Here is a 27,846-nt window from a genome sequence, read left to right as displayed (position 1 = left end):
CTGTAAGCAAAATTGACAATATTTTAAGAACCCATGACAACTGATCCCAGTAAAATGGAGAGTTAAATTGAATTCAGAAGAGAGGTCACACATAACGAGACATGGATACTGAATTATTTACTTTTTTTTTTTTGGATCCAGTTCTGTGTTCATTTGAGATGATTCATTCTTCTAGTGAATTGCTTTTAGGAAGGATTCCCCACAATCCTCAGAATTTTGCTCTTTCTTTGTACTATTAAAGTTCTTCTTTCTCTGTTACTACAGTCTCTTTTTGGTTGAGATCCTCTTTGATTCCTCCCAAAGGATCCTTTTAAAAAAAAGTAAATGCAAGAGCAAAGCTGCTTATTACTGATGTTCACAAAGAGAATTGCTCTAGTAATTCTTTACTTCCAAAAATTTTTTAAGGTGATATGAAATGCAGATATTCATCTTTTCAACCAAGGAACTTGAGGGCTTGTTAATGAGATCTGAAGTAGTGACACTGTTGCCAAAATCTGTTTGGTTTTTTTAAATCTTTACACTGGTTTGTGGCAAAGGTTAGATGTGGCTTTGTGTGAAGGTTTAATAAGAACTTGGGAAACCATGTTAGGTAAGCTAATGGGCATAAGAAGTCTCTCCTAGGCAATCTCAAAAGAAACTATCTTATTATTTATCTTGTTTGTGTGTTTGTGAATGCCCTGAGGTGAGGATGAAGAGTAAATCCAACAGGGGACTTCAAATCAAGGACTGTACTGCAACTGGTCTAGCACTGCAGTCTGCAGGGAAAATTTGGTGGGTGTCAGAGTAAGGACAGAATGTGAACACATGAGCAAATGCCAATTGCTTAGCCCTTTGGCTACACAAAGCATGTTTTTGAGTGGCGTTTCCTAAACTAGCTTTTCTTGCTTATTCTTCAATGTGAAACAAAACATGAAGAAGAGATGACAGAATATACACAGCTCTAACATTGCATGTAAAACTCCATGTGTAGGACTCAACAGATCTGCTTCGACCACAGCACTAAAGAACATGCAACAGATGCAGACACCAAATGTAGGCTTTGGGTATTTGAAAACAGAATTGTGCAGTGACTGGGCAGACTGGATGTCTGATCCTTCATGGCAGACTTGTGTCCTGGTATTAGTCACCTCTCTCCACCTTAAACCACCCATTTGGCCTGTGAATTCAGGAGCAAATCAAAGCTTCTGGTGGAAGTTAAGTCTAAAACTCAAAACTGTTTCTCTACCCACAGACTGTTTCCCTACTAGTTGAAAAAAGCCTGAATGATACATGGCTACCCTGTGGGTCTGCTTCACCTCCCAGCAGAATGCGCCCATGATTCTTACACTGGGTAGGCAGTGTCTCCATCTGTTTGTCAGGTTTTTGATGCTGCTTTGGAGCTGCCTGCATGGAGCTCGATGACACTGTTCGCTTACAGTATGTCTTTTTGCAGTGCAGTGTCTGGGATTAAACGGGCTGATCTGGGTATGAAGAGAAGCCACACTGAATGTAGCAGGATGAGGTGGGCCATGGATACTTGAACCACTCTGGCTGTAGCTGAGAAACTAACTTTTAACTGGAGCTTCCTTTTTCCAGCTAAAAACCCTGACAAAGTTTTGCTTACACCTGCCAAGGTGCAGTTTCCTTTCTGCCACGCAGTGCTTAGTCACCGTGTTAACATTCTGGTAGGCAGTGGTAACATAAGCAGTGGGAGAAGAGGTTTTTGTGTGATGAAAACAAGGCCGTGAGTGGGTGTGTGCCTGCCAGGCACTGGTAGATGACCGCAGCTAGCATGGTCGTGCCAAGCTACTTAGCTTGAAACCAGCTAAGAGCTGGTAAGGACTGCTCAGGTATTGACAGGAGCAGTGTCTGAAGCCCACACACATGGCTATGCTATAGCCAGTTCAGGTATGCCAATACAAGGTGTGATCGTGCCTTGGTTTACACAGCAGATCCAATACCTACCTTCCCTCCTGGTCCTGCTTTTGTCTTGCTTTGTTCTTCTAAGAATTCAGAAAATGCCTCCAAGGTATGCTCCCTGGCATAGGCCACCTCCTGAAAAGAGTTTAAAGGTTAAGTGTTTATGCACACAGAATGCTGGAAATAACAGCATAATCAGCTGGAGGATTTCAGTTCTTTAGGCTGACTACATTCTAGATTCTCATGCTCAGTTTAGAAAGTGAGGGCAGAGGCACATCAGGTTTCAGCATCACCTGAAACTCAAGTGTAACGAAGAAATAGATGCATATCCCTAAGAAGAAAACTATTTGTATCCAAAGCATAACTATTATTGTGTGACACCAGTCTGGGATCCTGCCAGCTACTGACATCAGTGTTTTTTCTGTGTTTAGCAATAAACATTTGCAAAATATTTTGAAGAGCAGAGTCTTAAGTGTCCAACATTGATATTCAAAGCTAAGGATTTTGATGGAAGTCCAAATTCTAAAAAAAAAATTTGAAGTACATGATCCAGGAGTACCAGCTGTTGCACAGCTTAAACTGGAGGAAGATGAGCAGTGACATTAATTTTTCTTATACTCCACCTTATGTTAGGGGTTTGCACTTTCAGTATAGAATAGGTCTGGGCACCATACTATATTCTGAAGGTTGCGACCAAATACCTGTGCTCTCTGGAAGGATCTTGCATGAGGCTCTTTACAAAAAGCTGGAGAAGCTAATGTGCATGACCTTGGGAATTGTCTGCTGTTGCCTGAGCTGGAAGAAGTTCTTCACCATGAGGGTGGTGAGAGATTGGAACAGGTTGCCCAGGGAGGTGGTGGAAGTTCCATTCCTGGAAGTTTTTGAGGCCAGGCTGGATGGAGCTCTGAACACCCTGATCTAGGGGGAGTTGCCCCTGCCTATGGCAGGTGTGTTGGAACTAGATGATCTTTCAGGTGCCTTCCAACCCTGACAATTCTATGATTCTATGGTATTCAGGTATATTTAGATATTTATAAATAAGCAGAGGCCTGTGGTCACTTGGGTTAGGATCACTTATTCCCACTGAGACCAGTAATACTGTGTTACTTTAGTTACAAGTTCAAAGAATGGTAAATGAAGGCCTCCATTCTCTGGTGAATTCACTAAAAGTATATACAGGTTTGATATTTCTGTTCAGTAAGGTATTGTCCTGTAACAAAGTGTGGCAGCTGTGAAGTTGTTTGTTTGCTTGCAAGCTCCTTTATTTGATTCCTGCAGAGGTGATTAATATTCTCATACGAGTCTTGATTTTTATCAGCTCTGATGATGGCTGGAGGAGAAGTTTGTCAGAGCCTGAAGACGACCTGTAAAGCCAGAGAAGCAGCTGATCCCTGCACTGGTTACTGCGAGCATGTATCAACACTTCTTATAAGAGTAATCAGTACATAAGAGTATGTAAATGTTATTTTTCTCACTTAATCCATAGAAACAAATAGAATAATCTTAAATCCATCTGAAACGCTGCATAGTTTTCTGTTAAATTTGGAGTGGATGATGCAGTGGATGAGTTTTTCATCAGCTTCACAGATGGAGCTCAGATGATGTCTGATCACTCCCTCCTCCATGTAATTAATCAGATTCACCCTCCTGTTCCTTCAGCTCTGGCTGTAACTGTTCCCCAGCATGGAAACACTTGGTGCTTTGGAAAACTGGGCACATGCTTAAAGGCCCAGCTCATGCAACTTTGCTTTACTCCAGTTAACCTGAAGTGGCTTCTGATTTAAAAATGTCATGCAGCTAGTTTTGCATCCACTGGAAGTAAGGATGTGACTTGTCGTTGCATTCTGGAAAAGCTGAGCCTGCTCTCAGACTAGAGCGGCAGTCCTCTGGAAGTAGGACAGCTCATAGCCTGGACACCTAGCAGATACCTGTGTTTGGAGCAGGGCAGTATCTAAGGTGTTCCTGTCAGGGACTGCATAGTAACATCTTCTGTCCATTTGGTCTGGCTTTGCCTTTAGGGGAGTATAAGGGTGTCTGTGGTGGCAGGGAACATAACCCAGTTCTAGAAAACAGCCTTGGGTCATGTTATGTTAGCCACATTTCCTTGGTTTATCAGAAGGAGATTCAGACTTTCTGAATTTTGATGTGATTTCTAGAGTTTACTTTATGTGTATTTTTATGTGCTTCCTAGAGACTTCTTACAGTTATTTAATCTTCAGAATTCCTACTGCTTCTACAGCAGTGTTCAGTTCATCCTTAGTCCTTAAATAATGTGAAGGATCAGTAGAGGTAATTGGAAAACTCACATTTGTGTTTCTAACACTAGAAAAATACTAAAGGCTAGAAAAGAGGTCTGTGTGAAATCAAGGTTGCACCAGGTGTGGTGTTGGACTGTATATATTTCCTGCTCCTCTTTCTTCATTCTGAACATACCAGTTTCTTTTCAGCTCCAAGCCCCTTCTATTGCCTTTTTTTTTTTTTTTTTTTTTTTTTGGGGGGGGGGGGGAGGGGGGCAGAGTAAGGGAGTAGGGATTGTAATTTTGGGGCAGTGCCTATGGAGTGAGGAGCCCAGTAGATACTCTGAGCCTTGGCACATTGTGATGTTACATTTGTATCCTGTGCTCTGACTCAGATTAGTTTCTAGGGAAGGACAAGTATGCATGGGAGAATTCCCACTGTAACTGCTAGTTGGGTAGGAACTGAGAGTTGTTGCAGTGGCTGTGTATTAGCAGCTTGAGTGTATCTTGGGTCCTTTATTTCTGTAGTGAGTGAAGATGTCTGTGGCCTGCTGTTCATATAGTGCCATAAGAAAAAAGACCAGCATATTTGGGTCTGCAAGACTGCAGACATCTACAGGACCCTTGGACTGGTAGACAACTACCAGTTAAAATCTCAGAAGCTGAGGGAACTAGTATGGTGCACAAGGAAGAAGCTGAGATTTCAAATACTTTTTAAATTTCAGGGTATTTGTAACTATGAAACAATCCCTTAATCATTAATGAAAGTTGTTACTAGTATTTTTTGACAAACTGGCACTTACTATGAGCATTTAAAGACAAAACAGAGTGTGAGTGTGCAGGACTGCAGTTCAGTTCATTAGAAGCTGTGCATGCACAGCCAAGAGGGAAATCTCTCCCTCAAAGATTATGAGGACATGGGCAAATGTCTTAGAATGTAATTTGAGTTTAGGAGTAAGGAGAAAGATGAAAAGCCTAGTAATGTGTTAATTATAACAGTCTCAAGATTTCTTTTTTTCTTCAGAGATATTTTCTTTTTAATTAGATTATCTATGTGGGTAGAGGAATGTAACTTTAATATTTTTCTTTGTCTTTTTAGTAGCATTTTCTGATTATTGTGTAACATAGCTGATGCATTAGATAGTATATTGTGAAGATCACTGGTCTCAACATATTTTTATCCCAAATTGAGGCTGTGATACTGGAATTAAGTAAAATTGCTGGCATAAGTGTATAGAAGAAAATTTTGTGATTTGGGTTTTATGAAAACAGAGGATAGATCAAAAGTGGTAGCAGCATTTTAGAGGCTATAGTCACACCTGCTCCAGAAACAACTAGCACAGGGTAGCTCTGTGACAGTACCTCTCTTGTCATGGGTTTGAAGTAAAAAGGCACTGCAGTGATTAGGAGGTATCTGTAAGTTCACTCTGAGTTGGGACTGTTGCTGGAACCCAGCAGGCAGATTGGAAGTTGTTAGGCAGCAGAATGTAAGGCTGTAATGACTTGTAGGTCCAAGCCAGTAGGGGGATGCAGGGGCTCTTGCCATAGCCTCACACAAAGGAGAACACAACAAAAGGGTCTCTCGTCTAATTCGAGTTCCTGACAGCAATGAATCCAACTAAAGCTACCATGGTGTGTGTCCAGACACACATATATATCCCCCCTCAGTGTGCAACTGTGTCTCCACATTCTTCCCTGACAGCTTCTCACCTGGTAATCTGGTCCAGCAGGAAAGAGTCTGAAGAACGGATAGCGATCTAGTCCAACGGACAAGATGTCGTTTGCTGTGACATCTATCTTTGCAATGATTATGTCTTTGCGACTTTGATATTGCTCTCCTAGCTTATCCCAGATTGGCAGGAGTTTCTTGCAGTCATGGGACCAAGGGGCATCTGCAGATTTAAAAATAAAAGTAGAAGGATACAGTCTGGCAAAAAAGTATGTGCTGGTGCAATCACTGGGACCCATTTAGCCCTTAAAGTTAACAGCTTTGGATTTGTTATGGTCATTCTCTACTTGAAATCATACAGGCTTCATGAGTTTTATACAATTTTAATGTAGTGCAAACTAGCTCTTCACTGATGCATTTCTGATAGTGAGGCTACTTGAGCTCTGTTTAGCCTCCTATGACTATAACCAACACACAACACTTGTCATATGACTTTGCTGGGGAGGCATGACAGATAACCAATGCAATCCAAGTAAATCTTGCATCTTTCTCATGGTGAAATACTTGTTAGAAGCACAGAATGCTTTCTACATATTAAAATTAATTGTATTAATAAACTATGCTATATTTATACTAAAAGGAGGAGTTTGAAGTATGGCAGTGTTTTGACTCTGAGCACTCATGCGGGTTAGCAAAAAGACAGGGTGCTGAGAACCCAGTGTCCCCTTAAACAGCATAAAACATGGTCACAGTCCTTCAGTCATGAGAACAAAGCTCAGACTCAGTTTAGATGGAGTTAAAATTTCTGGGCCACTTTCTTGAATACACTACATCCATTTACCAGCCTTCCATTTCCATAGGACTAGGTTCAATTACTGCCTAGATAAGTTTGCTCATAGTGTTGAAATGTAAAAATGCCTTGTGTGAATGAAGTGGCTGCAGCCAACAAGGAGGATTGCAGGACATGCTACCTTTTAGAATTCCTGGAATTCAGGGCAGTACAGCAAGTTGTCTTATTTATGTTAATGCTGCAAATTTGCTCTACTGAAGTAACTAAGGCACAAATTAATCCCTGTTGGCTGGTATGGGGATAGGGAAGTGGTTTCTTTCTGGGAAGAGTCAAGCAGAGAAACCAATTCCCTTGCAGGGGGAAGAAGGAGATAGGATTTGTGAAACCACAACTCCTCTCTGGGATTTAATCCTAGAGCGTTATTGCCAGACAACCTCACTTAATTTCCTCTGTCCTTGGAAGACAGCCTGACTCAGACTGTACAGAACACTGTAATGTTCCATTGTACAACATGATGCTCTAGTGTCATTTTGTCTTCTAGCACTGACATTTGGTATGGCCTTGACAAATATTTACTTAAAGAATCTAGTGTTCCTCAGTGCAACCCTATGTCAGCAAAGGTATCACAGTGTTTCCGTAGATACAACACGTATTTTTCTTCACTGCTTTCATTGGACAACAAAAAGTCATTAAGCTCAGCTCCTGTAAAGTGCAAAAATTAGTTTGGTATGTCAGCACGAACTTCTATTTTTCAATTCCAATTGATCATGTTAACACAACTTAAGCTATATACAATGATAACACTTACAAAACATGACAAACACAGTCATAGTCTTGTTGAAGACAACAGTGTTGAAATTCTTCCCAACAAGCACTTTGACAGGCATCTTGTCCCAGTCCTCTGGAATTTCTTCACTAGAGAGATGTGGCTAGGCAGAAGGAGAAGCACTTCTGTGACAGTGCAAGGAGCATTGAGAAATTATACTTCAGCTCACATTAATGTGAGATGTGTGGGACATTTCTCTACCTAATGTGCACTATTACTGTATATTATTTCTAATATATCTCTAAATCATAGCCAGTCTTCATGTGCTACCACCTTCTTTCCCTTCAGTAGTGAGCTGGGGTCTCCCACCCCTGCATAGCTGGTGGTTTGGATCATTTGTCCCTTTCTTGAATACAGACCCCAGGTTGTCTGAAAATGACCCTTTAGAACATATCTGCATTCATGGTCCTGAATTCTTTTTGCCCAATATTTGGAAGCTAGACTACTGGGAAGCTTATTTATGTGATCAAGAATGATGTCAAACACACAAGGAAGTGCGCATCACTGCTTAAATCTCTGCCTTCATCACCAGTCACAGCAGTAGAAAGGCACACATTCCCCATGGAAGCTGTTTCCTGGGAAATGTGCCACTCAAGCAGTTCTTGGTGGAGAAGAGGCAACATCCCCACCTCTTCTTTCCTTCTGCTCCCACACCCCCACACCCCCTCCCTCCCAGTCAGGATCTAATACTCAAGTCTCTTAAATTCTGCCTGCTGTCAGGCTGATTGCTGCATCTTTTCTTCTCACAATGAAAACAAAAGTAAATCAACCTGAAGAGCACTGCATAAGCAAAACATTTCAATGTATTTTTCTCAAGTGTGAAGGATGATGCCTCATTATGACAAATACTGTGTTTACCATTGGGAATGATCCCTCCTGTGAAAATTCACACTGCTAAATCTTACTCCGCTCTGAAACTGTCAATTTTCTATTTATTGGAGTTCTGTAACCTCAAAATCCATTTCAGTCATTGTTTGCATCTCTCCAAACTAAGTGTGTGAAATATCTCTGTTACAGTAGTGGAAAGATTGAGATATGGGGAGTTCTAAAACCACTAAAATACATTAGCTGAAATCAACTAAAATTTTGGACCATAAATTGTTTATTCAGTGTTTATATAGGAGGACTGGAGAACATGGTAGTCCACCTCTGCTGTTAGAGGAATGCTCTGTCAACAGCTGTAAATGAATAGTCCAAGAGTAAATGAACAAACTGGTTGGAACAGCACACTGTTCAATTAAAAAGGGTTGTTTTGCCAATTAGTGGTTTAGCTGGCGTAGTAGAGGGGTGTCACATTAGTAATGGACATACCTTTGCTTTTCCATTTAGGTAGCTCTGGCAAAATTCTTTTAGGTTCTCCACAGTCACCTCGTCTGCAGGCATTTTGTATTTTGCATCACTTGTCAGATTTAGGATCCTCACAGCAGGAACATCAACCTCCCTGATGCGAAAATACTCAAAAACTCGACTATTCCTTGTTTCATTTGTATCCACCAAGACAAACATTATCTGATAATAAAGAAAGAACCATGCATCTGTTTGAGTCTTCTGAATTTGGTTTAGCCGTTTTAGAGGAGTGGACTATGGAGCTTGGCAGTGGATGCTGAAGCCAGCCAAAAGGAGTGGAGCTTTTCCCTCTGTCCCTTCACAGTGCTTTGCAATCACCTACTTAGTAATGTGTCATCCCTCAAAACTCTCACCGCCCTTCCTAATAAATCTCAGCAGGACAAAAAGCTGAAACACCTGTAATCCATATGTCTTTATCAATACTAATGGTAATTTTTATATTATTCTTATATTATACTATTATATTGCTATTTTTTATATTACACTATTATTTCATATATAAAATATATTATGCTGATGATTTACTATCCTTCATTGTCTCTTGTACTTGGAGCAGGAGTAGCACCACAGTGATTGATAACAGAAGACTGAAATACTTGTGCATGTGACTGTCTGTACTGTTTATATACATGCAAGCATGTGCTGCCAGTAAGGCTATGCAGATGCCTTGCAGTATTTCTCAGGTTTCGTAGCTGGGTACAGCTCTTGGTTCAGGCAGTTCTCTGAGATCCTCATGACGTTTCTGGCTGCTGGCAGAAGTTGCCAGAAGGTTGGTAAAACTATCTTTGGTTTGAAGTAGCTCCTAGAAAGTTGTATTTCTGAAATCAGAGAGGGGTTTCTTGGGAGCAGCTGGCATTAGTGTTGGCTTGTGATCTTTGTGTTTTAAAGGATCACTTTCAAGTGAAGTTTATTTTTCAGCCTGTGTCCTTAAGTTCAAAGAATAGTTACTGAAACTGTTTTTAAATGGCTTGGTAGACTTAGAATTTGGGCTGACAGCAGTGTACTTTTACCAGTACTGTTAGTGAGTGTTTTTTCCATTGATCTTTTGGCATGCATATTTGCAAAGCAGGATTCAGCATTACAAACCTTTCCTCTAAATTCCGCAGCAGCAGACTTGTAGTTTTCATAAATCACACTGAATGTCTCCGAGTTCTTTGGAGTGAACAGCAGGATATGATTTTCAACAGGGACATCAAAAATCTTCACAGATGTCTGGGAGACAAAAGACAGCATCTCTTCCAGTCTTTGTAAGCAGAACAGTGAATCAGAGGCTCAGCATATCAGTATCATTCAGTTCTGCTATTGCAAATTTTAAGACTCAGTTACCAATCATTTCCATAACTGTTGAATTTTTTTTATTGTTTTAAAGAAGATAAAGTGAGAAGAGTCAGCAGCTGCTGGGTGTTCTATGTTCCAGGAAAAGCCTCATGGTTATTCATAGATTTTTACGGTCAGAAGGGCCTGTTGTGATCTTCTAGTCGACCTCCTGTATCACACACACTGACGAATTAATGCCAAAGCTGTGCTGAAAGTAAAAGGTGGTGCTACCCAGGGGACGACTCTGCAGCAGCCGCAGGAGATAGACCTGGTAAGGGTACTTACTTCACTTCTGGGTGGCACCAGCAGCTTACATCTTTCCCTGACAGCTGCCCTTTTTCTCATGCCATCCTATGATCAGAGGCAGTGAGGGGGGTCCACAGGGAAGCATTTCTTTCCCTTCCCACCTGCACTAGAAGCAATTATTGCTGGTTGCACTCTTCCTTGTCTTGGCTCAGGTGACCAGTTTGCTGAATGGGAGTGGGGTGGAAGGGTTGGAGCCAGGAATAGGGACTGACCCTCCAACCTTCCACCCTATCCAGCTGCTGCAGAAGCAGACCAGGCCTTTTTGTTGGCTCCACAGGAGGGAGGTGTTTGCCTGTTCAGTCAAGTTCAGTGTTTGGCCAACTGTCCAACATCATCTCTAAGAAAAAACATCTTGCCAGAGGGAAACATTCTTTGGCCTGGATTAGACCAAGAGCTGCACATTGGGTTCTGCTGGTGATTCTAGATGTTTTTAGGGCTGGCCTTGTCAAACAAGCAAAATTCTCAAATGCTAAGGAGCAGAACAGCTCTTTAGGTCTCTTTATGCATAGATTCCCATCTTTCTCCTGTAGCTTTTGTTAATACAGCGAAATACACATACCTCAAGATTATATTCAGTGACCAAATCCAATGTAAAGGTTTTGATTAGCCTTGTTAGATCCAGTTTGTTCTGTCTGCCATCCCCAAGGACTTCATTATGAACAGGTTTTCCCTTGGACAAATAGTGAAGTTTGTGAGGTTGTTGATCTTACCAACTATAGGAGCAAAGTTTATTTACATTAAAATATCATTCTCAACTTTGCTGGTTTGTGATCCTCAGTAACTGAAATATAAATTAAATGTCACAGCTAGATTACAGAACAGATGTATGCTAAAATACAAGGAACAGCTGGCTGGTTTTAATTTGCTCAGTAGTCTTAACATACTGAGAGAACTTTTCTATATGCTCACTCATCCTTGGTCTGACCCCTTCATAGCCTAAATGTTGGTGCTACTTCTTTGTAGTTTTGTTCTTATTGTTGGCTGTTTCTTCTGCTGTGGATTGGAAGAAGAGAAGATTCCTGGCCAAAAGCAACACAGGAAAAGAGGTCAATATCTGAGAAACTCATTGAACGTGACAGCAGGTGTTGATTAGAATGTGGGTTGGAAAATAAAGCTATTCTATCCAGATCCCTAAATATAAATTAAAAGAGCCTGACTGTAGACAGTCAGATTGAAAATTAGTTGTCCAGAAGTTGCTGTTTACCCCCTACTTGTCTCTCCTGACTTTAAATGCAGTATTTTTAAATGCAGTATTTTTTTGTGTTAAGATGTCTGAGTTTCAACTAGGAAATTATTTAACTTGAAAAAAATCCCAAACTGCCTTTCCATAGCCCAGAGCTGCCATAGCAGCTCACTGTACCTTGCCTGCTAGGCTTTTGTACTCCTACCTTCTTAAACACCACAAGAGTGTTCTTTTGGATGCCGTAGTTAACACAGATGTCCTTGTTGGCTGTCATTCCAAAAGGCATCTCTGGCACATCTCTTGCTGTCTCACAGAAAACTTCCACGCTCTCATTGTGAAGTTCCTAGTCCCAGAAAGAATATTTATTAAGACTGTGTCCCACACCCTGCTAGGCTATGTAGAGGTGAGAAGAGTAGGTGAAGCAGGCCCCATAAAGGCTTGTGAGGTAGAGAGGGTAATTGGAAAGTGGGTGTAGCCTGCCATGGTTACCTGCAAGGGGAGATCTTCACAACAGGGCAGATCCCAGAAGTGCTGTGACACCACTAGTGCATTCAGCTTTCCATCTAGTGTCCACTGACCTGGCTCAGTAAGAATGATGTGTGGACCGCTGTGTCCTTCCTGTGCTTGTCTCATCTGCCCTGTGCTCCCCTGGCATTTCCACACTCTGCAGAGGCTGCTGCAGATGGGGAAGGATCATGCCAGCAGCTGCTCCCCTGCCCTGGCTGGTCAAAGCCAGCAGGATGTGATAGGTTAGAGGAGGACTCTGCTTGGAAGAGGACCTGACCGTTGTGTTTGGTGCTTTGACTGAGTGCTCCTCGAGGCAGGGACCTTGACTCCAGCATCCGTCAAACAGTCACTGTGCTATCCACCCTCAAACTAACAGTAAATAAGCATGATGAAAGGCAACAGCATTTCCAGATTTGATTTAATCAGACACTTTCATGAGAAATGAATAGTGATTTATGTGCTGAGACCTTCCAACATATCCTGGCACTCACATTTGAGAGCAATCTGTCATTAATAGAAGCTCTTTATTTACTTGGACACTATTTTGTTGGCTTCCACCAATTAAATTTCTGACCTGTCCTAGCTCATGCTCATCTGCTGTCATTTCAGCACCTGAATGAAATCACAGAGTCCAGTCAAACACGTCTGCAGGCAGTGTCTGCTATCAGTGTGGTTCAGGGAACCCACCAGTACCACTGTGATAGTGAAATGCTGGGGTTTGAGACCTGAGCCCCCAAATTAAGGTTGACATATGGGTGATTCCCACAGCCCTTCATAAAAAGGGGGTGAGTTTGCCTTATGGCTGCCCCCAGGGTGCAGCCGGCCCTGCAGGGAGAGCCAGAAGGGAAATGAGCCCCAGGGGTCCCGCAGTGAGTTGACAAAGGTCAGGGGTCTGCTTGGGGATAAAAGCTGGGACCACTTGCAGGGAGTCAGGAGTGTCTGTGTGTGGAGTGCACTCCCCAGAGCTTCCTGGTTCAGGGCAGCCCTCCTGACTCTCCTGGAGCTGGGCCCTGGTCAGTTCAGACCTTTGTGAACGCGGGCTAGACAGGTGAGAGTTGCCATGTGGGCACCTTTATCATATATTTTTTACTTTGTGATCTGTCTGTTTCCCATGCCAACTGTGGGCAGCCTCGGGTCTCTGTTTGTACCACCTGCTGTGGGCCGAGTTACGTCCTTTGTGAGATCGTTGGGGGTGGTGTCAATTATGTACCAGCTGATTGATCTGTTTGTACCCCCAGTGATCATTCATGGAATGTCCTTCTTGTCTACAATACAGTCTGTGTATTGGTTCATCTTCCTGCTGGTGCTATCATTTTGGGTGGGCCTGGTCATTGGCAAAACAAATAGCAAGGGCTTTGCAGTCTGGCCCAGCACCTGAAAGCTGCCTGCCTTCATAAACAGATGCAAGCAGATGGCTGCAAAGCAAAATTCTGGGCACTCTGAGCATTTTCACAGTTTGTTCTACTATGTTGTATGTGTTCATCAGCTCTGTTACTATGAGGCATTTTGGTAATGAATCCCATTTTCCACATCCATAAAACTTGGACTGTCAACTGTAGCCAGCTCACTTGAGACCTTATCAGTTCAGGTATGAGTCCAGAGGCTGTGCTTTTGACTGGGCAGAGAGATACCAGAATAAAAGTCTCTTCAGTTAGAGAAAATCCTTGATTGAATGTTTCAGATATTAAGGAATTCAAGGGCACATTGAAAAAGCAGGGAAAAAAAAAATCTATTCCTATTTGACTGCATGCCTTTACAGCTAAAATTTATTTTGCAGTATTTGACTATTTTTCTGTATCATTCAGCCCCAAATCCTAAGAACCTTACTCTGCTATGGAAACTAGGTAGAATTTGCTTGAGAAAGGATTACGTGAGTTGGGTCATATAAAGTGTAATATTTTATGATTTCCTATTGTCATGGTTACAGGGGCTGGGACCAGTTTATCCTTATGTGGGTAGAACCAAAAACTGTATTCTATACCCTCTATGTCATTGCTCATGGGCTGTTAACAAAATCATGGGTAGCAGCTGCCCAGGACAGACCTCACACCCCAGGCTATAACAGATAAGGAAAGAGGTCCGGGGAGATGTTAACACCTTCCCACCCTGCAGGAGGAGTCCTCCCTGTTAATGGGCCCATCCATGCCTTGCCCCATGACTCATACAGAGCTCCCCCCGGGAGCTATTTCTGTTTAATGGACCATCAAGGACCCACTGCATGACTCACAGAATGATATCAACCCATTGTGAGATGCTCTGCCCAGGGGGAGGAGCCAAGTGCTCCCACCTGGATATAAACTGGGGTTCAGGACAGCACAGGGGGCCTTACCCACTGGATTTCCAGAGGACAAGAGCTACCAGATCTTTTCTATGAGATCACTGCTTCATCTGGACTGCTACCACCACCCTAACTACAGAGTGTCAGGTTGTATTCTGACTCTGTCTGTGGTTTTTCTTTGTATTATTGCATTTATTTTATTTTTTCCTATTAAATTGTATTTCTGACTTGGAGTGTCTCACTGGTTTGCTTTCAAACCATTACACCTATCTGTGTAGATTTCTTTATAAACCACAATTATTGTGATGGGTTTTTCAGTTGAGTTCTAGGTCTTTTGAATATGTGGGGTTTGGTGACAATAGCAAGCAGTGTATCCCAAAGTTGGAACAGAAACCAGCCTTTTGATTTTCCAGTGAATTACCTTAAAAAAGCCAATCACTGCCAAATCACCAGCATTTATGACAGCTTCAGCATGATCAGTAGTATTGATTAGAACAGTGCTAGGTCCTGTTCTTCTTTTCACCCATGTAATAAAGGCTGAGGCCCGTCTGACTCCTGTGGAAGGAAAAGAGCTAAAATGACTATCAGAATGATAAGCAGAAATTTCTGTGCAATCAGGATAGAGGCAATGGAGGTGCAGAAGGATGCCAAATACAAAATGGAATTGGGCTCCTTAGGACTGAGGTCAAAGCTAGTTCAAAGTGGGCTTGGGGCATCCAAATTCAAACTCAGGTTCTAGTCACCTTTTAAGCTGTTCCTGATTCTGAAAGATAGATGGTGAATCAATATTGTGTTTTCTGGGACCTCTGCAATTGGCTGTATTACCACCTAACTGCTCAATCACATATGGAGAATAGAGATAAGGAGATTCAGACAAGTAGAAAACCTGTTCTGTAAGATTTCATGTGCCCCAAAATCACAGTAAGCTATAAAGAGCTATCGACCTGACATTTAATCCAAAATGACTTCAAACCAATTGCAGATTTTATTGAACTGACTGTTCAATTAAATTAGGTGTCAAAATTGTTCCTCTGGTGCTGCAGAAGAGATCTGATAGGCACAGAGACATGTTAAAATTCCTCTGTCGTGCTGCACCTTCATTGTTCAGTTTGACACTTCAGCTTTGTTTCTTATGTCTAAATTTGTCCTTTAATTCTGGAGTGTTCCATCTTTTGGGCTCTAAATTACTGCTACCAGTTTTACTGAGATTGTAGTCTGTTTATTTGGTAAATTCTCTTCAAGTTTCTAGGAGCTCTAGGAATCTTGAGTCTCTTTAAAAAAATGTATCATGTTTTTGGAGGAATATGAGCCACAAATTGAAGCTCAGGAGATTAAAATCTCAGCTATAAAGCAACCCTTTAATCTCTATGACATCCTTATTGGACTAGAACAAGAGTCCAGCAAAGGTTAATGGAAATTAGGCACGAGAAAGTCTGCATGCTGTTAAGTGCTAGAGTCAAGATGTACAGTACAAGTGGATTATAAAAGAAGGGAGTCCTGGTACTGTGCATTTTAGCAATGTGACAAAGAGACAGACCATTTTACTGCTATGAAATAATTTTGCAGCAGGCTGCACTGCAACTAGTTTAAAATACTATTCTTTTAAAATTAAGCATGCAGACATCTGCTCTGGAGTGTACAGGCTGCAGAGCAAAGCACAGAGCAGAATCTAGTGGCCACATAGTGCTTGACTTCTGCTGTCTAAATCCAGAAGAGAGGTCTAGCAGTTGATGTCAGCAGTATAACCTCTCAGTGTATTTTCCATGCGGTTAATCTTGTCATTGAGTTGCTCTAAACAACCCGTGTAGCTTGTTTCTACTGGCCAAATTCTGGCCTTGGAGTTGTTGAGGAATATTTTAGAAAGCCTAGGCTTTGGTATTCCTGCTATGTCTACTGCCAGGACAACCATTCAGAAATTCTCTGCCCCACAAAATGTTTGAGTGAAGTCTGCAGTTACTTTTGTGGTATGGAGAATATATCGAGTTCTGTATGAAAAGTTATTGGGTGGTGCATATTTTCAGTTGCCAATTGACAATGTTTTAAAAGTCACAGGTAGCAGGTGAGATTTTGGTAGCTGTTGTACATAAACATTTACCAGTCATTATTTGTGATACAATATATGTGCTCCAAATGGTTGATAGTATCTTGTACAAATTGCAGAGTGGAAGCCTAACTTCTGGCATCCTGCTAGTTAGCATGTCTTAAATAGCAGCTCTCTATTGAGGGGTGACTGTGTGTTGTGTTGGGTTACTCTGCATTCACAGGTTCTTACAACCATACCTGTCAAAGAGGTTTACCGGTTTAAAAGAGGTTTTCTTACTGCTGTAGATTTAACCAGAGGCTGAAGGTAGGTGCTTTTTGCTCTTATGTCTCAGCACCTCTAATAAAAGTTCAGTATGGCAAATCACGCTTTCAGTGGTATTTGTGCAGCAGCTGCTGTTTGCACAAGTCTAGATGATGGGAACTTGGTAAGAAATTCAATAGCAAGGAGGAGCAAGTTACTAAAAATACTGAAGATCAGCTTTCAGCTGTAGCCACAGGAGGCTCAGCAGTGAAAGAAGTCAGAGCACTCAGTTTTGTACAGGCTCAAGAGGCAAACTTCAGGTTCCTTTTTTTTGTTGGTTGTATTACACTTGTGACTCACTGCTGTCTGCTTAGAGTACACTAGCAGATCTTGGCCAAATCATTCAATTTTTGTCAGCTCTGTAAAACTTCATATTTGGAAAAAGAAAAATCTTTCTTGTATATACTTTCAGTAAAGAAGAACTAGTAGTAAGGCCTGGATTTCCCAGGATTGCACAAGTCAGTCCTATTCAATATTGCTGTCTTTGCTTAATAACTTTCTGTAAGAGATTTCAAATTATTCCATGTTTTTTTCTAAGCCACATATGAGCTCCCTCTGATGGCTAAATTGCAATTTTTTTTTTCCTTGGCTTAGGAAGTATACCTGTTGTATTAAGGAACCAAGTGAATTCACGATTTGTTAGATGCACAGAGTATTGTACCAGGCTACTTCTGTAGGCATGCTGCCCGTGGGAACTGCAGTGAACTAGAAGTGAAATGGAGCAGGTTCGGGACCAAATTCTTGTTTGGAGTAACTCATTTATTTATGTTTGTTGTAAGTCATCATGTTGGGTTCATTCTCTGTACTGAGTGGAATTACACTAGTAATTAATTGGACTGTGTGAACTGAATATGGAGAAGCGTATCCAGTTATATTCTCGGTAGATTAAGTCCAAGTTCTTGTACTGGTACAGAGATAATTGCATATTTAAAGCCATGGGCAAAATGAGTTTGCTACCTTGCATATTCTTTATCTGAGCACTATATTTTTCTTCTCAGCGACATAATAGGTACATGCTGTCATTACATATAATCATCCTCAATGCATAAGACAGTTTACCTTTGCAGTCTATAGGATCTTCCCTTCTGCCATCCACAAAAAATTTCACAGTAGGAAACTGTCGAATCTTAAATTCTTTCCTCAAATCATGCTGGTGTGTGACATCAATTTTGCCAAACTGGATTCTCGGAGCTTCTTTTTTAAGCTGCCGTGCAGCCTCGGCAAATTCTTCAGACATATTCTGAGATGGTTGAGGTAAAGAAACATCTGGAAAAGGTCAACCAGAAGCAAATTGGTTACACAGGCCACAGCATGAAGTTTTCTAGTGGATGTGGTTGTGCCAGGTAACAGCTGGAGAGACTGAATTAAGTCTTTTATGACTCAGAAGTAACTGAGAAATTCTTTACTTTTTATTACTTTGTATTGATGCTGATTGTTGACCACTCCACATGTCCTTGGACCAGCCACAGTGAACAAGTAGTAAGATTGCAATAGTATTCTGTTGAGAAGAAATTACGTGCAATTTAAAAGGCATTTGACAGACTGACTGTAAGTTAAAAGGAGGTCAAGGGTAGAGTTAGATACACACACCTTTGTAATGCAGAAACTACTTTTCCAGATAGACATGGAGAAAGGAAGGAAAGCAACAGAGAGTAGTCTTTTAGAGACTGGCATTGTGTTTTGGCTGTGTGCCAGCCATTCTTTAGCTCAAATGACAGTTGTGCATTTGGAGGAAGAAGAGCCATCCTAATCTGGGCCCTGGAGCTCTAAGTTATAGTAACATGAAAAAGGACAAGAGAAAGAGACTAGTCACACATTGGCTGCTCTGTGTGTGAAGTCACATAAGAGGTAAAGGCCTGGAGCCTTACAGTTTTGCAGCTGGGGTTGAAAAGAAAATTATTTTAACTTTCTTTTAGTAAAACTAAGATAACCTATCTTGTTAAACTTGTTTTATTATAAAGAGCAAAATCTTTTTCTTTAGATTCTGCACAGGAAAATTTCAGTTTCATCAGTATACATTTCAAACTGGAACAGATGAAAAACATGCAGTTAATCTTGGCTTTGTATATTTGTATTCTTGTGTATATATAGATATTCAGATATATACTTACACAAGCACGAACACACATGAGCCAAAGCATAAATCTAGCAAAGTAACTGTCTTTTGTTCTTTCACAAAATTACAAATGCACTTCTCTACAGCCTACCTGGTGAAGACATTGCTCAACGTAATTATAACCAAAACAGTGAACTAACATTTCTGTATGAGTTTAATAAATGAAAGATAAAACCACTAATTTCAGTGCCAAGTTACATTTCTTACATTATTCATCATTACTCTGAATCCCAACCATCAATCATTTTCTTCCACCTAACTGCTATTGCAATGAATGTAAAGAGTAGCATTAAATAAGGTTATTTTCTCAAAATATTAATGTGATAAGCCCTTCCAAACTTGCCACATATAAACTCATCTTGGCTTAGGCTCACAGAAACCTTGGCACTGGAACAGCTGCCCCAGCTGCTAAGATGCCAAAGGGGATTCTTGTTAGTAGATCAAAACTTAGTGTCTATTCAGGGGATACTCAGATACCCTGGTGATAAATAGAAGATGCTTCTTTAAGTAAAGTAAATGAGCTTTAAGGCATCAGCTGAAAGCAAATTGTGTTCTAATTGCCTGTAAAATTACTGTTTCATGGAATAAATTTGTTTTGATTTTACAGAGAGATTTTCAAAGGTTTTATCCTAACTTAAATTTCCTTTCTCCACAAAAGACCATAGAAAAAATGGTCGTAAAAGCCTTTTCACCAACAAGTTGTGTTATCTCCTAGCTCTAAAGAGTAGTATGTCCAGTAAATCTGAATATGCTCTAGGGGTAACTGCAGAAACCCATGATATCTACTAGAAGTTCTGGCCTGCTAAGAAATAGCATGCTTACTGTATAAAAATACTGCTGCTTCTGGGGTCACTGTGTATTGACCCTTTGTGATATATCTTTGCTTAAAAGGACTGTAAAGATAGGTGGAGTTTTAAATGAAAGACGGGGTGCTTGCTGTGCAGTTTAAGAGTGCTGATACACAGTGACTGCTTGTGGCAGAGTTAGTGCAGAACAGTTGGACTGTGTTACTGGGCTTTCCAAGAGGAAGGGTGTGTGGTTCTGGACAGAGTGCAGATGGAAGAAGGAGCAGGAAGCCACACAACAATTAGGGATCCAGCACCTTCTAGCTGATTCCAAGGCAATGTTTTACACCAGAGGCAATTTCAGTATCATGAGTTTTTCCTAATAAACTAAGGTTGCACAGCTGTTTTACCACAACTGTGAATTTGGAAGATCAAATGCTTATTCCACAGTGAAATGAGTCTCTCTTGGGAAGGGATAGAAGAAATTGTTTGTGAAGTCCAGACACAGAAACTGAAGACAGTTAGAGGCTTCCCAAATATAAAGGACATAATAAGCTTAATGGACATTAGACATGTATGTAGATTGTCTGAGGGGTTTTAAGATTCATTTTTCTCAGAAATATTTCAATTCCAAATAATTATTTTAAGAATGATCCCTTATCACTGAATGACCTCAATAGGCAGAATTGCAGGTAAGTAGTAATGTATCTAGCATGCTTAGATAATGAGAGTTGGTAGAGGAAGTAGCTCCTGGCTGGAGCTGCAAAAAGTGCATGGCTCCATCCCGTAAAAAGTAATCACTGCACTCAGAGACCAGGAGAAATCCAAGTACCATTAACCTGATAACTGAGAGACTGAAGTTCAGAGAGTGAACATCCTTCTTCATCAGACAGATAAAAATGGTTTCCTTGACTACCCAGAATGTATGTGGAAACCTCCATCATGCACCTTTCCCCTGCTTTTCTGAACCATAAGACTTCTCTTCAGCTTTCCATCAATTCCTTTTCATTCATCTCATTCTCTGTTTGCCTCCCAGGTGCTTTGTTTTTCAAGTCACTTGAGTGTTGCAGGAAATCATCACTTCTTTTATTTGGAGCCTTTTCTTGAGTTTTGTTTTGCTCTGGTTTAGATTTTTACATACCCTGTTCACTTCAGGCACTGGGGTGAGGAAGCAGTTGCTGAGGCTAGCACAGCACCACAGGCTTCAGGCTCAAGGAGGGCTGAGTGCGGGGAGAGTACGAGGGCAGGCACAGATAGGAGGCAGCAGTGCTGGTGGCAAGGTCACCTGAGAGGAAGTTCAGGGGTGGTGAGACGCCCCTGTAAACGAGGGTGCTGTGCCACAGCTGCCAAGTGAGAGGCTTTTCAAAGGCCATCAGCTAAGGAGCAGCGCTGTATTCACAATGGGAGAATGTCTGTTATCGGTAGTTTTAGTTGTGTTGTAAATAAAAGGAAAGGTAATTTAAGGGTTTGAGATTCTTACACTTTTTTCCTTTTTTTCTCGATACCTGGCTTTGACCTGTCTTTTGGAAGCATCACTGAATTCCCTCCCAGCCTGTCACTGCTTTTTTTGTGAAGCATCCTTTCCGAAACAGATGTGAACTTCCAAAAGAACATCTTAACAGATTGCCACCATTTGATCATGGGTACAGAAGATCCTGAAAATAAATTATCCAGCATTTTAGAACAACTCAAGATTTTTGGCTCAGATATGAGAAGGATCTAAAAGGGCCACAGAACTAGGAAATTCAAAAGCAACTGTGCAGTGTCATATTGAATTTCTGATTATTTTTTTTTTCTGATGATAACTGAGCTGTACCTTTTAAAATCACTTGTGAGGGGGAGACTGTAGCACCATTTCTGCAGCTGCTTTGCTTAGACAGTATTGGCGTGGTTTTGTGAGGAGAAGGCCCCACACTGAAGAACAACATCGTGGTTTTCCAAACCTTCACTGACAACTGAAGTTTCCCTTATTTTAGGAACTGCTGTAGGAATACCTCTGTCTAAAGGTGACCTAGAGCATATCATACCCTAAAGGAAGGGTATTGGGTGTGGGAAGATTGCCACATTTTTCATTTCGTGACCTGTAATAAAGTCTGGGGATTTAGATGCACTTCTATGTCAGCAACTCAAATTTTGTCACCTTTGTTTTTCATGGGCGACCACTGAGCTAGATTAATGTGACATCACATGTACATTGATAAACTGAAAGGGAATATAAGTTGTAAATCAGACTGTCGAAAATACTGACTTTTACAGCTCTAGCAGTTCATGTTCTTGCATGTTCTAGGCAATGTAAAACATTTTGGAAGAAACAAGTCCTACTTCTCTGAAGAATTTACAGCATGACTGCATAAGGATCAAGAGGAAGCTGGGCATCATTATGTGTCATCATCTCTGTCTTTGGAGTCAGAGTACATTTTGCTCAAAGCTACACCAAATGGATATGGCAAAAGTGGGAAGAGAACCAGAAATCTTATACTTTGAGAGACTCTTTCTCTTGAGCACATCAATAACCTGAGTAAGTTAGTGCGTCTTACTGAACTAAAATACATCGAAATGCGGACAGATATTATGCATAAATGTATTTAATGACCCTAAGGCATTCTTGAAGTGAGTATACATGAAAGCATGATTAATTCCTTCTTTAGCTAATTACTGGTGGCCTCCAGTTTCTTTCTGCAGTCTATATTGATGGTCTAGTGATTGTTGCAGGCATTGTGAATGTCTGTTGTCATGCTAAATACTGATTTCCTAGCTGTTAGTTTCTGGTATGGTCAGAAAGCCATTTTAGCAGTCCTGCTTTTCATCTTCTGAGTAGATTGCTTTTACAGCAAGTATATAATTTTCTCTGTAGAAGACTCCTGAGTTGAAGGATGGACTCATGTTTAACATATCAGACTGGAAGGATGTTAATCTTGCTGCAGTTGCAGACTTTCCCCTGTGACCTTGAATTCTCGCATTCTCTTCTACAGTGAAACAGGCACACTGCTGGCTGCATTTTTATTTTTTTTTCAGATATTTTTCTCTGTGTGTTCCCAAAAACCAAAGAAAAGCTCTGACCTTTGCTCCCATGTCCTTCCTCACCCTCTTCATGCTGCCACTTCAGCTACTTTCTTATTGCAGGGTGCCTTTGGGATGAGGGCAGAGAAGTGCCAGATGTGTGGGTTGTTCCTTTGCTTCCGTACTGGATATTTGCCCTGTGTACTTTGCTCAGCTCATGAGGGTAGCCTGATACTGCTTGGCAGAAAGCGTATGCTTTTATAGTAAACCTTGCCTGAAAAGAAGGCAGACCTGGGACACTGTGAAGGTGGGACTGAAGGGCATTAGGAGGACTTGGGAGTTGCTGGGCAGAAGACATCAAAGCAGGCCTCTCCTGATAAATACTGTGGGACAGGTAAGTAGACAATAGTATGCAGCAGGGAAAGCGGTGGGGTTTCCTCATAATAGGTAAGCCTAAGGCAGATCCTCGAGCATTGAATCAAAGCTTGGAGCTCAAACTTTTCCCCATGTTTGTACAGCACCAGAATATATCTCATTTCCTGGGAAGCATGAGATTCCTTGCTGTTCTCTTGACTGTGTCTCTGATTGAGAGTGTGTCAATAAGAGAAAGGTCTCAGGTCTTGTATTTGTTCTGGATTTCTGAAGCAAATTCCTGGCATCTCCACAAATTTCCTGTGAGAACTGAGGAATATTGCCTTGTCTCTCGTTATCTAAGTTCCCTTAATAGTTCCTTGTTCACATAGCTTGTTAGGTAGTCTGTTTTAAGGAGTAGGACATAAAATTTTAGGCCTTTATGGCTTCTCTCTGCAGGTGCATGTGTGTGTCCCATCTGTAGTCTCTTCCTGCTGTGGCAATGCAAGTGATTACAGCAAATGAACCAGTCGGTTAAGCATTATGAGCTCGGGTTTCCTGCATCCTGGGGCAGTGCCTCACTGCAGGAGAGTTTTTCACTGCCCCAGAGGCTGTTTAGTTGCATGTCTCTAAAGGGAGCTATTGGGATTGAGGCCAGTGATTTCTAGATAATGTATCTGGGCTGTGGAGCTCGTCACTTCTGTGAGCAGTTCCGTAGTTCTCTATAAGGGCTGTAATGCTTCCATAGTTTGTGGGGAAAAGGCAGTCCATGAGTTATCAGGAAGCCTTTTAGACAGACATGAATCCAAACCAGAAGGAAATGAGGATCTCTGGAACAAGGTGTGATTGGGGAGCAGTGTTTCATCTCTGACTTCTTGGGAAGATGTGGCATGGAAAGAAAGACTATGTTTGCCCTTCCCTTTTGAAGAAAGCCGGTTGTGAAGTTGCTGGGGGATATCACAGAGATCCAAGACTCTGCTCTGAATTAGAGGGAAGAAGTCTTGATTTAGGTCTCCCACATCCTTAGACTGCCCAAGTTCCTTGGGCTACTGTATTCTGAACAATTATTTCTTCATCTTTTTATCTCTTCATGAAACCTTTCACGTCTTCTTTCCATTTGGTACTAGGTTCAAATCCTGAAGTATGTTGCAGTATCTCATTGTTGATCAGCTCTGCTGGTACTAAGGAAGTTTGGCTGCAAACTCTTCTCTGACTTGGACATTTAGGTTCTGTGTTTTGAATCAGCTCTTACAAAGCTGAGACTAGAGCCTGACTAAGGTTTTTCCAATAAATTACTCTTTCACCAAACTAATGCATCTTCAGAGAGATCAATACAGTTCACAGCTGCAGCCTGAATTTGGCAAATATGTCTAGACCCTCCACAATTAAAAAGTAAAATCTTGCTAAATTTTCAAGTTTTAAGCACTGTTTTAGAGAAATCTCTAATGTGATTGTTCTGAAAGTTTTAAAAATGTTTAAAGTTTCATAACATTGTTACAGGATTAATTGAAATGGTTGATATGATCCAAACATTTTTAATTTCATTAATCTGCTAGTGTATTTTAGTTTTTGTTGTTGGAAAAGTACATGTGTTTTCATATCAGATTGACCTACACTACTAGTACTGCTACTGATGCTACTTACCATCATCATCCAGGCTAGGTAGTGAGGCAGAAGAACAAATTACATGTACTTATGCAAAGTTAGGATATTACCTTAATTTCAAACACTGCTTCCCATTATAGAATAGATTGGAGGGTTTAGCTTGTGCCTGTCCCTCACACTTGCCTCCAAAGGAGTGCTAGTCTGCGTGGTGTTTACATAATTTAAGGCTAAGTGGATTTGTACCTTGTGTGCAGTGAGTACGGCACAATGAAGCAAGCCCAAGCAACAGAGACAAAGCTTTTGCTGTTGTATGCAGATTGAAGAGTTTCTGCTGCCAGCAAGCTGCTAGGAAATACAACTCCATGTTTGTGAAGTGTGTACTTAAGCAGTGTCTGAATTTTTAGATGAGTAACATCACAAAAATAGACCTTTTGGCGTTTGTGATTTACAAAAGGCTCAGGTGTAAGGCTTAGGTGCTCAGACCTTCTAACAGAGTTAGTTACTCAAAAGCCCCTACCCGTTTCCTCCCCATGAGGAATTAACATGAACCTAATAGAAAAATCCCAAACTGTCATCCACCTAATCAAGTGCTACTTTCAAAGAAGCAGTGCAATATAATGCAATTACAGGCATCAAAATGTTGTAAAAAGACATTTGCTGAACCCAAACTCTCACAAAGGGGAGATGCCATCTGGCAAAAACCTCATACAAAGCACTGATGAAAATATAAGAGGGAGAAAAGCCCTCTCTGATTTTTGTTTGGTTTGGTTTTTGAATACCTAGAGTTTCACCCATCACTGCTAATGCTAATACTTGCAAAATTAGGCAGTGGAAGCAGAGAATACCAATTCAGCACTGTGTGAGGACACTTCTTACTTGCAGTACCCATCTTATGTAGCAGACCGGTATTTAACCACCCCAAAAGGAATAAATTACTGTAGTTATGGTCAGAAGTAGATGCATAGAGAAAAACAAAACAAACAAGGACTATGGGAGGACAAAGCAACAGTAAAATGAGCATACCTGAGCGCCCCAGCATTAGTCATACTCTGCAGAGCCATCAGGGCAAGAGACAGTGGAAATGGATACTCACAGAACTCCACCAGCAGGTACTTAGTTTCCTTCAATGCTATGTCAAAGTTGCTCTTCTTCAGCAAGAGTACATTGTTCTCCTTTTTTATTTTGGGGAGTTTGGCTTTCTTCAGCTTTGTTTCGTTTGGGCTGATGCTGTCTGCTGCCAGGAAGCCTGTGAGAAACAATAATGACAGAAGAAAAAAATGATGTGTCTTCATCTTTTCCTGCCTTTACTCAGTTACTGAGGAAGAAAGAAGCAAAGGAACACTAAGCAGCAGGGTTTGCTGCTCAAATGGCTGCTGTTGTATCGGCCAAACTAAGAGGTTGATAAGGTTGATAACAGCGTCTACTACCAGTGGAGCCAACTGCACCTTTCCACAGGTAGATTAATATAGTTAATTACTTCCCCATCTTTAGCAATGCTTGGGAAAAAGGTATCTGTGGGAAGATGGGTTTACTGTTCCTGTAAATAATCAGAACCCTGGTGAGAGGGTGAGAGAGCACAGGAAGAAACAGGTACCTGCAGAAGCACCAGTCGATTCATAGTGTACCCTGTCACCATTACCCCGTGCAAAGCTGCAGACAAAAAAAGTAAATGAGATACCCGTGACAGCATTTGGGGGCTGCTTCTCTGCTTCATATTGAGTTGTTTGTTCCACTTATGAAACTACTTATTATGGATCTGATTCGGACCATGCTGAAGTCAGGGAAAAACTCTGATTGCTTTGCATATGTAATTTTAATGTTTGTGAGGCTTCCATTACTACTTAAACACCAATTTATAGGTCAAATAAGATCCTACTTTGTGCGTTAAACTAGAAGATTTTGCCTTTAGTTTTCAGTGGTAGCAGAATTTCATGCAGCTGATATCTGTGCAGTAGACTGAAGGGACCAAATGTACTATTTCACCCTCAGGATAGCTGTCAACTGTGTCTGTGAAATGTGAGGCTTCTCAAGCTAGTCATTTCAGAACATCTTAAAAAAAATCTTATGAAATTGCTAAGAAGGCATCATTTATGAAGATATGTTTTTTTCTGTAAGTATCTGCCAGTCTGTAACTGCAACAAAAACATCTTTGGCCCTTAAACTGTACTGAAATTTGTGAATTGTACACCCAAAGCTGTAGCCTCTCTAGAGGAAACCAGGTATTGTGGTGTTTTTTGTTGACACAGAGGACAGAACTGACTTGAGGACAGGTGGGTCTGGATTAGTAGAACCAAACTGATAGTTGAAAAAATTGCCTCCAATAATGACTCTTCCTTCCTCTTGAGGAGCAGTAAGTGCTGCTTTGCTCCTTCATGGCCTTAGACTAAAGGATGAAAAATTTGGTATCAGCAGGGTACTGCTAATAGGAAGGAGTGTTGGTAATGGTAGTTGATGTGGTAGGCTCCATTTTCTTGGGAGTGAAGGATCGTGGGTGGCATATTGCTTCACTTCAGGTTGTTTTCATGCTTGGTGTGAGTGGGGCTGGGCTTCGGGTGAAATCTATCCTGTTAATCCTAATGACCTTGGCTTGTAATGCACCTTGAGATGTATTGTATTAACACTTGTACAGGGCATCTAATGAAATCAGAAGGAACTGTGTATTCAGGCTGCTTGCAAGATAAGTTCACATGGAAATACAGATGCAACAATCAGTTACGGAAAAAAGAATAGATAAGAGTCTAAGAGTCTCCTGTTTGACTTTGTGGGCTTATTCTCTTCATAATAAGTAACGTCCTAGGAGGGTTAAAAAGCATCTTTCAGAAGTACTGGGAAAAACTAATGTTGTAAGCTCAGAACACAGCCTGAGGCTCACAGAGCACAGGTAGGATGACAAAACCGTTCACTTAGAGAGTTGGTTTTCACCTGTCTGCCACTGAAACAAATAGCAGTCAACTCAAATTTGTCCTGGAAACCTCCTAGCAGGAAATAGGTGTCATTCTGGAAAATGCATCTAACCTCTATGTCATGGAAGGAAAGTGCAGTAGGAGGAGGATTGTCAGCAGTTGGTCCTGCCAAGACAGATCTGCAGTGAGAAAAGGAGTGTGATTTAGCAGAATTGAACAGAAAATTGAAACTGATGGAATACAATGTTTTCTTTTAGAGATAGAGCAGATTAGGTCGACACATTTCTGCACATTTCTTCACCAGTACTAACTAGTTCTGGCTGTTTCATTTTGTGCTTTACAGTTTGAGAGCTATGGAATATCTGCCTTCTGCAGATGTCTCA

General features: G+C 41.2%; 1 protein-coding gene across 1 annotated transcript; it reads right to left on the bottom strand.

Annotated features, from left to right (window-relative positions):
- Nucleotides 1-235: 235 nt before the first annotated feature.
- On the bottom strand, nucleotides 236-25,852 carry LOC103771708 (protein disulfide-isomerase-like protein of the testis). Its single transcript, XM_008939013.1, has 11 exons — nucleotides 25,654-25,852; nucleotides 17,763-17,969; nucleotides 14,781-14,914; nucleotides 11,780-11,917; nucleotides 10,951-11,061; nucleotides 9,855-9,980; nucleotides 8,733-8,930; nucleotides 7,404-7,524; nucleotides 5,847-6,028; nucleotides 1,945-2,034; nucleotides 236-307 (listed from the first exon to the last, which is right to left on the bottom strand). Exons 1-11 carry the CDS (start codon nucleotides 25,850-25,852, stop codon nucleotides 236-238), a joined length of 1,578 nt encoding a protein of 525 aa, XP_008937261.1.
- Between the last annotated feature and the right edge of the window lie 1,994 nt (nucleotides 25,853-27,846).

This window comes from Merops nubicus, unplaced genomic scaffold, assembly GCF_000691845.1.
Source record: "Merops nubicus isolate BGI_N331 unplaced genomic scaffold, ASM69184v1 scaffold46284, whole genome shotgun sequence".
NCBI classification, from domain to species: domain Eukaryota; kingdom Metazoa; phylum Chordata; class Aves; order Coraciiformes; family Meropidae; genus Merops; species Merops nubicus.
Note: the sequence above shows the minus strand (reverse complement) of the source record. Positions and strands in the feature narration are given on the sequence as shown.

Coding starts and splice junctions, on each gene's coding strand:
- LOC103771708 (XM_008939013.1), bottom strand. CDS start 25,852: ATGAAGACACATCATTTTTTTCTTCTGTCATTATTGTTTCTCACAGGC. Junction 11,062..11,779: donor CTCTTGTGGTGTTTAAGAAG/GTAGGAGTACAA, acceptor TATTTGTCCAAG/GGAAAACCTGTTCATAATGA. Junction 9,981..10,950: donor TCACTGAATATAATCTTGAG/GTATGTGTATTT, acceptor TTTGTCTCCCAG/ACATCTGTGAAGATTTTTGA.